A 12,663-nucleotide genomic window follows, 5' to 3' on the forward strand; every position below is an offset into this window, starting at 1 on the left:
CCATTTGTGGTGTGAATTGTAACTCCCATTATTATATTTGCGATGAAGTATAAAGTAATTACCACATCTCCTTTTTATCACAGATTCCCTGCAGCTTGGAGTACTGGGATGAGCTTCAGAAATCATTTGTTGCATTCCGGGAATTCAGTCTATCGGAAAGCAAAGTCTGTGAACTGCAGCTGCCCAACATCAGCCTTGTGAACGATCAGAAGGAGCTCATAGCCTCCGATCTTTGGAGGATTGTCCTGAACAGCAATCAGAACGTGGCAGATGACCAAAGGTAATTTTAAAGGAGGCAAATTTAAAAGAAAAACAGAAATCTAATGCTGCATTCTTAGGAGATCTTTTTAAAGAGGCTTAGGAAATAGGATACTGTTTTCATATATGGTAAGAGGAGCGAGTCTTAAAGGAGTTTCAAACCGTTGTTTGCCTTCACACAAGGTGGGGAGTATGTGCTAAAAGAACTCTCTCTTAGATTTATTAACAGTATGAAAGTACTACAATTTTCTGAATGCCATTGTTACTGAAAAGTGGGGAAAAAAAAAACAAGCTGTGTTCTGAAACCCCTTAGCTGCACAGGTTCATAAAATTGGGTAATTAACAGAAGGAGACTGAGCCACAGTCCACTGTGTAACACAGTAGTGATCATTCTTCTTCACACATCTTATGCACACCACTGTATGTAAATGTTAATGTCCTCAGTGCAAACCAATGACTGAGACAAGTCACGTTTCTATTAAATATATTTTTGAAACAAACTTATGGTACTTCAAGAGTAGCACATTTTTATTCACACAGCTTGCTTGCTGTGCCAACAGAAAAAAAATTCAATCCGAGTTCTAAAACTTTGAGGATCAATATTTTATTATGTTTACAGCTGGTGGTTTTGTAGACATACAGTGACAGAAATTCACTGTTTGCATTCATTCCATTTTGATTAATAAGTAAACTTAGAAAAAATGAGTATAAGGTCCTTCATAAAAGGCAGTGGAATTGCTGTCAAAGACCTTCTTAACGTGGGTAGTTAGAGTGAAAAACCCTGCTGAATCATTTGTATTTGCCAATTGCTGTTGTCTGTGTATGGACATGTGCTTGAGCGCATGTGTTGTGTTCATATACCTGTATGTAAAGCTACAGAGAAATCAAGAAATACAAATACGGCTAACAGAATCGATGAAGAAAATAAAACATCTGGTTTCCATTAATAGTATCAGGTTGGAAATGATTTCTTGATGTTAATTGTGAAAGAATGCATTTTCATCATTGAGAAGTTAAGTGTTTTAGACAAGGTTAATTCCTCTGAATGTGGGACCTTGGCAGAATTGCCTTCCTGGTCAGCTTAACACCACAGAAATTTGAACTCAGTGGGAACTGAAAATTAAGTAGTGAAATTTAGAAGATTTTTTTCACCAAGGCATTTGGCACTGTAATCACGCTTATTGTTTTCTGCTCAGATAGGTTTCGTCATGCTATCACCTATGTGATGTTCCATTCAAGGAGCTCTGATAAGCTAATGAGTAGTAATTATTAAGAAAGGTTCTTGGGTTCAAATGAAATACAATTTTTTTTTTTTTTAATTACAACAGCAATTTGGACTGTAATTAACATCAGAAACATTTTAGAGCACAATATGAATTCACCTGCCCATAAGGACTAAACTCAGCAGGGAGTTTTCAGCAGGGAGGCTTCAGGCCTACTGTAGGATAGTGAATATATCTTCAGTGCTGTTTGAGTTTCAAGATAAAATGGGGTAATAATACTGAATGACCTTGAGGTACTAGAAGGCTCCCAGGAGGACAATTTCTGTGTCCACAGCAATGACACTAGAAGCTCTATGTTCTCCAGGCTCTGTGTGTACACAAAGAACAAAAGCAGAAGCCACATCTGACAGAACAGGATTTAAACTGAAGCTCACTGAATAGGGAAAGCAGGAAAGAAAGAAGGCAGCAAAAAGCATGCAGCGCACCACTGAAGCATTTGAGCATCAATAAACAGGAGAGGGAACTTGTGGGAAGATGCCTTGAACTACCAGCTCCTTAGGCACATGTACAGAGACAGCAGAGTCACTAGCTTGAGTATTTTTGGTGGCCTGATGAATTTATAATCATATTGTAATTATAAATACCTAAATATGCTAATAGTTGACTAGGAATCTAAGGATTCGTATGGATCAGGATGAACTGCTTTAGGAAGCCAGGAACCTGAGGGAAGCGTGAAGCAAGCCTTCAGTTTCAGTCAGAGAAATGAAAAGGTTGTATTCACAGCTTCAGCAGCAGCTTCGGACAGAAATTCAATCTCTCAATATATGAACTTCAAACAAGGCTACTCTGCAAGCTTCCTTAAGGATGGACTGATGTGTAAGAAGTAATCTTGCTGAGTCTGTGTGAGCCTTCTCAGAGTAACTGTATGGGTGAGGAAAAGAGCAGTTGTTTCTCAGAGATGCAACTTTGACCTGTGGTGTTAGAGGCACACTATCTTTTTCTTGGAGGTAGAGCCAATAATGCCAGTTTCACATCACTGACATGAATTCACAACCACTGAAATACATGAAGTTACATCTAAACAAATGAATAAATTTATGGAAGAGTTAAGCCTCAAAGGACCAAGTCCAGTAAAGAGAAATATGGTTTAGGAGATGGTGATAGATATCACAGACTTGCAAAGAAGGACAGTCTTTCTAGACCCTTAGAAGGGTAAAAATTAGGTTGACGGTAACTTTGTTGAAGCTACGACTCTGTCTTCATCATATGAGCATATTGCTTCTAGGATGAATGTTTTCTTGTGATCAAGAATCCTAAAATTTATCCTATATTCAATTTTCAAAAAAAATCCCAAGCCTTTTTCTTTTTGAGAGAGACTGCCCTGTGTCCCAGTATACGTCCTGTGTTAGGCTTCTTCCTAAAGCAAGCATGTTTGTTTAACATGAGATCCTACATACTTGTGAGAACAGCCACGAAGGCCAGTGCCAATTGTTAGACCAGGAAACTTCAGGGCAGAGAGGTCTGCAATTGAGAGCAAGAAGCAAAGTTGAATATGAAAGTTGAATCTGGGTTTGCCTGTGTACTCATGACGATTTGATGTTAATTACATGCTATAGCTGTATGACTGATTAGCAAATTTAATTGCTATTAATGGTGAAGTATAAAAATGCTTAGTCGTCACTGAAGTTTATTTTTTTAGTTTGATCCTCAGTTTTGGGTCAGACTCTAACAGCTGCCATATGCACACAGCTGCTGCACAATGACAATATTTTTCCCTCAAATTCTGCAGGGCTTTTTTGTTCTAATCTTTATGATATTCTAATTATTAATACTAGAGAGCAGATCCTTGTGTTTTAAGTACTTCATTACTGATTCCTAACATCAGTCATAAAATATGAAATTTATGTGGCTCATGTGACAGGAAAACAAGGTTTGTGAGAAGATGTGAATCCAACCGAAAAGTTGAGTAGTAGCTGACAGGCTAAGAAATATCCACCACAATGAATATGGGAATGTGCAACAATGTCATGATGCAAACACTGTGGTATGCAAGCTCTTTCTGAGATTGATCAGGAAGTAATTAGAAGTATAAAAATCAAGGGGCTATGTGACTAAGGACATAATACATATGTGTATGTTTATTTTTAAGAATATGGTAGACCACTCACTGTTCAATGAATGGAGTTAAATATACATTCATGAACGTTTATTCAGTGAATGAATACCTTTGAAAACGCAAGTGAAATAATTTACCATCCCCTTTGGGATTTAGTATAGTGTCTATGGAAAGAATCGATTATGGCATAAATGATGATTCATGGAAATCCTTAAAATAGAGAATTAAAAGGAAATTATCCTGGAATAAATTGTTTTTATAGATTGTATTGCCATTTTGCAGAGCTAGCAAATTGTAATCATAATGGCTTACATTTAGGGCTCTGTTTGGTTGATGAGACACTAAAGCCACTTCCCAGTTTGGTTGAGAATAGTTTATCGTTCTCTGTTTAAATGGATTACGCTACAAAATGTTTAATACATTTGTGTAATCTCCTCTTCTTCTTCATAGTGGATATTTTCCCATGTTGTGGTTTCATCACAAATGACAGTTTGGGTTTTAAAATTCCACTCTTAAAATAGCAGGACTATAGCAGGTCATTGTTCTCAGTAGCCATATAGTTACTTTGAACTGCTTTGCATGATGTAAAATTATCATACTTTTTAATATCTAATAACTTCAAACAGAGCAATTTTCCATTTTTAAAATTGTGATACTTAAAGATAATAAAAATAAAATGATGTTATTAAAGTCAGGTCAGTTTTATTTAGAATTTCCTCTACTTTTGCTGCACCCCTCCTACACTATGCTCTGTCAAATGCAACACATTTGCTTTGTTCCCCAACTGAACAATGGTAGATTGTCCAGAGAGCATTTTATAACTCTAGGACAGCCATGAGAATGTGCGATTTTCTTTGTTGTTGTATCATTTGAAGCACAAATTTTGATTGCACAAGCAGATTTACCTCTACGATATTAGTGTTCCTACTATACTACATCCACACCAGAGAAGCTGTGGGTGCCCCATCTTTAGACCAGGCTGGATGGAGCTTTGGGCAGGAGATTTGGATCGAGGTGGTCTTTTATGTCCCTTCTAACCCAAAGCATACTGTGATTTTGTCCATTCTTTATGTCCTGTCATGATGCTTTGATAACTAGCTTATCTTTATTTGAGTTTACTGTTTCATATGCTACGTACACAAATCTAATGCTGTATTTAATCTCGTTTATGATATTAAAAACCATCCAAGCTAATTATTGTAACACAAAATAAGTACTGATAAATGTACCCATGGGCTTCCACCCATTTACAGATGAGCATTTTGAGTACTTACATATTTATGTATAATGTTGCAGACACAGGAATTATGAAGAATTTGGTCCTAAAATCATAAAACATGTTGATTTGGAAACAGCTCTCTGAATTTAAAATATCTTTAAAATGTTAATGGTAGTTTATTCATGGTGCTTTATAAAAGCTAATTATTTTCTGGAAAAATAATAAACAGGCCTTAGTTAATCCTTTGTTCAGTTTATTTTATTTTCAAGTCTTAAATCAAGTCTATGCTTTTAAATGAAAACTCTAGTGCTAAACTGCATAGGGAATGAGAATGAGAAACATTAAGGATGGATTTGGCTTAAATTAGAAAGTTTATTTGTACTTCAGTGGTGTCTTAGCAACCTATAGAATTGTAATGTAGTTTTAGTTTCTCTCAAGGGGATGAAAGATAATGCTTGGAAATATTCATGGGGTCAGGAACACTACAAGGAGAAAAAAATCAGTGAGATGGCATTTAAATGTATAGTAAATATGTAGTAATAGGTGTTAGTAAAAGGCTCTGGGATGAACGTATAACAGTCAGAGATTCTTTTTAAATGATGACTGTAGAATGAGAAGGGGAATGGAAAAAAAAGTTTACAGGGGCAGGGCTTAAACGTAGTTATGTGGCTGTGAGTAGGTTTCCTTAAAATCAAATGTAAAAAAACCTTATCTTGGCCAGATTAACTTTCAGATCATTTTCATAGCACTAATAATGGTTATATACTTTGTTAAGCTTCTTTCATTTTTATTTTCTGTAAATATGCTTCATTTCAGTGAGCCATATGTTGAGTCAGTAAATTGGAAGTTCACTGTGTGATGCAAGAAGCACTGTTGGATTGCAGTCTTGCCTACCATAATCTGCTGGGGGAAAAAAATACATAAACTGACATTAGCAGTTAATTATGAAACAGAATGATGACATTGGCTATGTCAGAAAACCAGCATGGCACATGTTCAAGTCCTACTGTAAAGTGATAAAATCCTGCATCTGCTGAACCACCTCTTTGTTATCTGCCTTCCACAGCTCAGAAAGTGAATCTGGCTCACAAAGTGCATGCGATCAGCTTGTAACTCCTACAGCATTAGCAGCCTGTACCAGAGTTGACTCCTGTTTTACCCCATGGTTTGTGCCATCACTTAGTGTGTTGGTCCAATTTTCTTTCTTGGAAGTCCACCTCTGCCATCATCTTGATCAACTAGGCACAGGTATGTACTCCTTCATGCAGAAGAATTAAAGCATATAGTTCATATGCAGTGGTTAATCGTCACTTTGCTTTCTGTAGTCTGCATTTCCCATTCTTGAAGTAAATTATCACCAACAGCTACCAGACTTCAGGGTAAACCTCATGATTTCTGTTCTGTGCATTGAGCAAATACATTTCATAAGCTGCGTGGCTGGCTGATCAGCCCCCTTCCTCCCTCAGGAATGGGTAACTGTAGAAGCAGTCCAGTTTTCTTAGTCTGATTAGTAGCAGCAGGTGCCACTTCATTTTTGAGCCATCTTACTGGATGAATTTGATCTTCTAAATTTTCCAGTATATTAACAGTACTATTAAAATAACTGAAGACTTTGCAACCCCCTTAGTAAGAATTCCTTGGAAGAGCTCTGAGAACTGCAGATTTAACTGTTATTTCAATTATGATCACTTTTGGAGCTACATCTGTTTTTGTTCAGTGCACTCTGTCATTGCGTTAATGGCAAATACATTCCAAGAGATCTTTAGATTATTGTCCGATTTTCAAATGCCAGGAATGCTTTCCATGGAAGATGAGCAAATATCTTAGATACTTTTGACAGGACCAGCTTTGTTTAGGAATCATTTTTGGTTTTTTTGAAAGTACTGTTATCAAACCATACTGAGCCTGACACTCAACATCTAGCAAGTAATTACTTGTCTATCGGCTACCTCTATCAGTACATAATCTTCCTTGCTATTGCACTCTGTTTCCAGATGTCCGTTCTTTAAAATTGCATATGCTGGAAAAAGCAAAAAAAACGGATTAAAATCAAACCCAGCTGTTTCTTTTTCTTTCTTTTTTTTTTTTTTTTTTTTTTTTTTTTCCCAGCAGCAACTGAATTTATGCTGATGCTGCTGTTGCTGTTGTTATAGCACCTAAAGACCTTGAGATTTGAGGCTCTGCTATGCTGTGTTATACACGAAGGGAGCACAACGCTTATTGTATCCATTACACTTTTATAGTATAATTGGGCTTGATCCTGGAAAGTGATGAGTGTTTTGGTTCCAAATCTGTAGAGCATTTGAGCATATGCTAATTTTAAGCATATGAGTTGTTCTAGCAATATAAATAATAGCATCAATGGAAATACTCGCATACTTAATGTTACAAAGCAGTGTACGTGCTTTGCAGTGTCTGCTGCCACAGCGCTCAGCACTTCACTGTCATTCGCCAGATTGAGACTGCAGTGAACACAGTGAAATCTTTTTAATGATATATTTCTCATACTTCAGTCTCAGGATGCTGTTTTGTTTAACTTTTAGTATTATGGGTTAATATGCTGCATCTCAGTATGTTTGTGCTCTTAATTGCTCTATAGTTGCTGCAAAGACATTTTTCATTGTGGAGCCTGTTAGCCTGCACAATCACAGTGCAACAAATGTTATATTGCTGATTTTTATTGTGTTCATAATGAGCTATGTATGGAACTTCATGTGTGTCTGCCATAGCTAATATTGTCTTTGCTCCGAATAGATGACAATTCGATGGATTGTGTGATTTGCAGGTAAAAGAGTTTGGCTGGTGGATCTCTAGCATGAGACAATTTTAATTTACAATTCCTTTTTTTCACAGCAACTATTAATTGTAGCACTATTTTAAGTCTAAAAAATGGTATGAACGGGATTCTTTTCGGATTTCAGAAATGCCTGCACTCTTGTTTTCATCAAATATACCGTTATATGTCATTAAAAGTAATTTACAAAACCATACATGATGTGGCAGTAGGGATGTTCTACTAACATCTTGTTCTTTTGCCTTTCAGCACCACCAAAGTTTCTTCAGCCATTTTTATCTGATAAAAACATGCCGTCTGAGCTAGAATACATGATAATTTCCTTTGATGAGCCCCATGTTTATCTACGTCAGTGGAGTGATGAGTCAGTGTTCCAGGAGCTCCAGTTTTCCACACAAGCTGACTGTAAACTTCTGGAGTGCCGAAATGTGACTATGCAGAGTGTTGTGAAGCCTTTCAAATTCTGGGGGCAGATAGCCATTTCTGGTGGCGCAGGAGGAAGGCTGTTGGACTGCACAATAATGGTGGACCCCATTTTGATCCTTTTTGGCCAATATGCAGTTCATTCTCTAAATACAGCAATTCAAGCTTGGCAGCAGGTACGCAAATCCAGTACGCAAAAATATATATAGATATATATTAGCTAATGTGATTAATTTAATTGCAAATGAGGATACCAACTGAATTCATATTAAGAAGTCCAAGATATAAAATATTTAATTTGTACTCAAAGTGTTTCATGGTAGCAGTGAAAATTAGTAGGCATTGATTGCTAAACATAGCCCAAACAGCTTGAGTTTTGGTGAAATTACTTGGATTTGCATCAAACTAATCAGAATCTTGGTCTTGAAATGTGTAACATTCTGTTAATGTATGAGAAGGTGAGTGGTGCAAGCAAGCACAGCTCACTTTTAAGTGGTAGAGCATATTGTTTCCAGCTACTCCTTCTATCCGTATTGAAGCTCAGCACTAGTTTCACGTTACATTCTCCACAAGCAGCATTAATGGCTGAAGCCAGTCCCAGCATAAAGCACCTTGCTTCTGCAATGACCCCTCGAAGGCCTGTAATTCCCTTATTCCACTATAGCCTTGAAATCAAATCATTCTCTTCATCCTGCTTGAAGACCTATGTGGAGCCTGGGAATTAATTACCTATCATGGCACTACAATAACAAAGCCCCCAAAAAAGGATAAAACATCTGTTTTATATCAAAAAATTCTTTTTTAAGGGCATTCCATGGTTTTCTTGTTGCAAAAGGACATTCATAAAACAAGATCTAGTGTGATTTAAATCTTTACAGCTGGCTCAAATATCAATGTGAACAAAAATCTTTGTAGCTCCAATTTCTGCTTTTTGTCATATTTTGAACAATGCTTTTAATAAAAAACAAACATAGAAAGTAGAAAAGGGTCCTTGGTAGGCTATTTAAAGCCAAAATAAAACCGACTTAGAACCAGTCCCTCATCTAAGACATGTGTGGCAACTACTGCAAAATGGCCTTCAGAAAGGTCAGTTTCCTCTTTGGATGGGAAAAAAAGGTCTCTCAGACATAGTTATACATATAAATAAAATATGGCGCATAAATATTTAAATGTTTTAAACCACATCACAGTGTGAATGAGCGACTGACTACTCTGTGCCTTGAAGGAATATTCGGAGTTGAAAAAAATGGCATTGTATATTTGATTAAGTAAAGCCATATGTCGCATAGTATATTGCTGACAGGTACATTCTATGAATAGTTGGTACTGATTTATACATGGATTTGGCAATGTTAACATGAGCCACAGGAGGATATACTTCTGTAATTGTTGCTGTAATTTTCTCGTTTCCTCTCATGTCAAGGGTACTTGCCACCATGTTCTGATGTGGTGGGTATCGAGCCCTGAGTATTTGAGATTAAAAACTCGCACCGCTTTGAAATTAGGGAGCAGTTAACACACAAGTGGGTTCAAAATGGCTATTAAATTAATTGTTACCAAGACATTTTGTATGTGGCTCTGCCTCCAGGTCGGTGCATTGGGGAGCTCTGCGCAGGGAAGGAATGAATTTTGCAACGATAAGCATAGTTTCATGTCTGCTGTTCACACAAAATACGATACAAATGCTGCCAACTAGAAACAGGAATTTAATCAGCAGGAAGGGTTATTTGAATTCTCCACATATTTTTTACTGGATTAATATCAGAAACAAGTGATGCTGTACTCAGTGGACAGGCAGATGAAGCATGAAACAATTTGGCCCTGCACCTTAAGGTCAAGAGTTCGAGATTAACAGAAGCCTCTGTCAATGTCTTTGTTTCCTAGATATGGACTAATTTTCCTTTAAGTAATGAATATTTTGAAAGTAGATTAAGCCTAAAAAACACCCGACATAAAACTCGCTTATACTTCTAAGTCACATGCTGAAAATCTGAGAGGATTAGCGCTTTTTAAAAACCGTTTCCCTTTTTGACATATTTCACTGTCTAATCTTGAATCTCTGTTTAAATACGAGCCATACCAACCTAATGCATGCTGAAGGCAATAGCCACGTAACAGTTGTATCAATCAAGTAATTGGGTGGAGAAGTTAAAGATTGTTATTGATTGGTTTTATTGTTTTAATAGCCAAGTGAAATAGAAAATGCATGTTTCTATCAACATACAATGTGGGGTTTGTTTGTTTGTTTTTATTCACTCCCTTTGTTTGGGACTTCAAGCCTTCACAAATGGTTTTACAGCATTAGTGCTTCATGATATCTGGAGACACGGGGTCAGCTGAGAAAACAGCTCCCCAGGTATGGCACAAAGCGAGTATTCCTGAGAAAAACTATTCCTTTGTGGTCTCCCAGTGTAAATGTTTTCCTAAACCCCTCCGAAGTTGTAAAAGCTCCTGTTTTAAACCTGCTGCTTTCAACCACTAAGACTTCTTTTCCTTGAGATCTGCATGGTCCTTAACCTTTCTGTTAGCAGTTGCATAAGTTTTCTTAACGAGCTGGGATCCATCAAAATGACACCTGTGATCACAGGAGTTTCCCTGTCTTTCCACCACAAGCACAAAGAGCAAAGGAAACTGGTAGAGAAAATTTGCACGTAGCTTCAGTGTGCAGTTCCAGCTGAGAATGAAGTTACACTGAAGTTTAAACAATAGGAAGAAAAATGTTTTTTTCTCTCAGAGGAACTTTGGAATAAGAAATTGCTGGAAGCCTTGTGTCCTTTAAAAAACAGTAGGAAGTACAGGAGAGAGAGAGCGTGTGTGCTTGTGCAAGTCTTCAGTAGCTTGTGAAGCACACAGAGAAAATAACTTCATGCACATAAAGAGGCCTACGCTTTTATGGTTTGTTTCCAGATACAGAAACGCTTTGAAATAGCTGTGAGCTGAGATGTGAGCAGAAAGCCCCGAGACAGGCAAAGCCTGGTGACTAGTGTTATGGGGGGTGTTTTTCCTCTCACCAAGTAGAATTCACAAAATATTTGAAAGCCCAATAAATGAGAGACACTTTCCAGGCCTTTCAGAGAGAAAAGAACAGCTGAAAAATGATCTAAAGAGGGGCAGGAAATTATCCCCTAGGAAGCGACCCTAATCTCTATCTAATTCAAGCTGTAGATCTTCTGCTGATTCTTTTGATTTGCAGTTTTAATTCAGGGAGGGCTTTTTTTTTTCTTAATTCAGACTTAGGTGTTTTCAGCTCCTGGAGTCATCATTCCACCTTTCATCATCACTGCCACAAAAATTACTCCGTTCTGTTTATTTTTATTACATCTGGTTTCTTTACATTCCCTTTTATCAGTCAATATTCCTTCACTCCATTCTTCTTATGATTTTTTTTTTTGTTGTTGTTCTTTTCTGCCCACCCTAGAAGTTTCTACAGCCAGACTTCAGCAGCAACTTCGGGATGCAGTTTCCTATTACAGATGCATCAGGGACTGAAAAGCATGGGTGGTACTTTGCCAGAGGAAAATCTCCCTTGCTTACTGCAAGGAAAACAAGAGTTACCTAGAGCCCAGCCTGCATAACACATTGCTGTTGCACTGAGCTAAGAGATCCCCAAGTTTCCTTGCTAATCCTTTAGTCAGCCGTCTATCATCAAGACTTGAAACATCATCAGCTGCCTCTTAAGCCTTGCACCACAGAGCAACTCTCTGTTTTGCAAACTTCGGTGTTTCCTTGTTTAAAACTCTGGGACTGTTACAAAATGGAGCTTAAAATATCTCTGTTTCTGATTCTGAGACATGTTGCTGTTAAAAGCCATGGATTCAAGCGGCAAGTATCACATTTAAGGCTAATGATGAAGTCATTCATCAGCACCAAAAAGTACACAAATCTACTAATAATCCCTGGTGTGACCGTATTCCCCCAGTACAAGTGAGGAGTTCTATGCGTGCCAAAAGCTCAAGACAGAAAATTAAGCTTACTATATATTCCCTCTTTAAAAACTGCGAGAACCTACAGTATGTGTTAACTTGGTTTCATAGTTACATTCAGGTAAAAGAAAAGTTCGTCATCTTATTTTTTTTCTGTGCATAATCAATGAGAAAAATCTATTAGAGTAAAGCAATTTTCTTAAATTCCCTAGGGTTGCATCTAGGTTTATATGCATCTAGGACTATAACAACATGCTGAGCCCTATGGATAGTAAATCCTCCCTTTTTAAAAGAACATTTTGCAAAGCTGTAACAGGAAAATATATTTGTGGTAGACTTATGGGTATGTGGGTATGGCAGCTTGACAGTAAAAAGACATAGATCCACCACTAGAAAATGCCAAAATAAACTGTGCATTCTGAAGTGGCACTGTAAATGTCAGCCTTTAGCATACTTCAGTCTGCTACTGTATGTGATACAGACATAAGCTCTGCAATGACTTTTACTGCTTTGAAAAAGTGGGATTTTGAATATGCTCTGCTAATTGTTCTTTCCACAGGAGATAGCTGATCTTATGCAGAATTCTCGAGGTTAGGAGAAAAGCTTTAATCTAAATACTCTAATATTCCAGAGTGAATACTCAGATACTCCAGAGTGAATATTTTTCAGCACAAATGTTCACAGCTGACTGTTTTGATATTTGGTCA

At 37.3% G+C, this 12,663-nt stretch overlaps 1 protein-coding gene across 5 annotated transcripts in view; it reads left to right on the forward strand.

Annotated features, from left to right (window-relative positions):
* Positions 1-12,663, forward strand: part of VPS13B (vacuolar protein sorting 13 homolog B) — a 415,034-nt gene that overhangs the window by 353,830 nt on the left and 48,541 nt on the right. For all 5 annotated transcript variants that reach the window (XM_052704440.1, XM_052704437.1, XM_052704439.1 and 2 more), the window contains exons 40-42: positions 84-280; positions 5,883-6,064; positions 7,860-8,209. In XM_052704440.1, coding sequence (XP_052560400.1) covers positions 84-280; positions 5,883-6,064; positions 7,860-8,209 — 729 coding nt within the window. The remainder of the gene's footprint in view (positions 1-83; positions 281-5,882; positions 6,065-7,859; positions 8,210-12,663) is intronic.

The sequence above is a fragment of the Tympanuchus pallidicinctus genome, unplaced genomic scaffold, assembly GCF_026119805.1.
Source record: "Tympanuchus pallidicinctus isolate F22 unplaced genomic scaffold, pur_lepc_1.0 scaffold5, whole genome shotgun sequence".
Taxonomy (NCBI): Eukaryota; Metazoa; Chordata; class Aves; order Galliformes; family Phasianidae; genus Tympanuchus; species Tympanuchus pallidicinctus.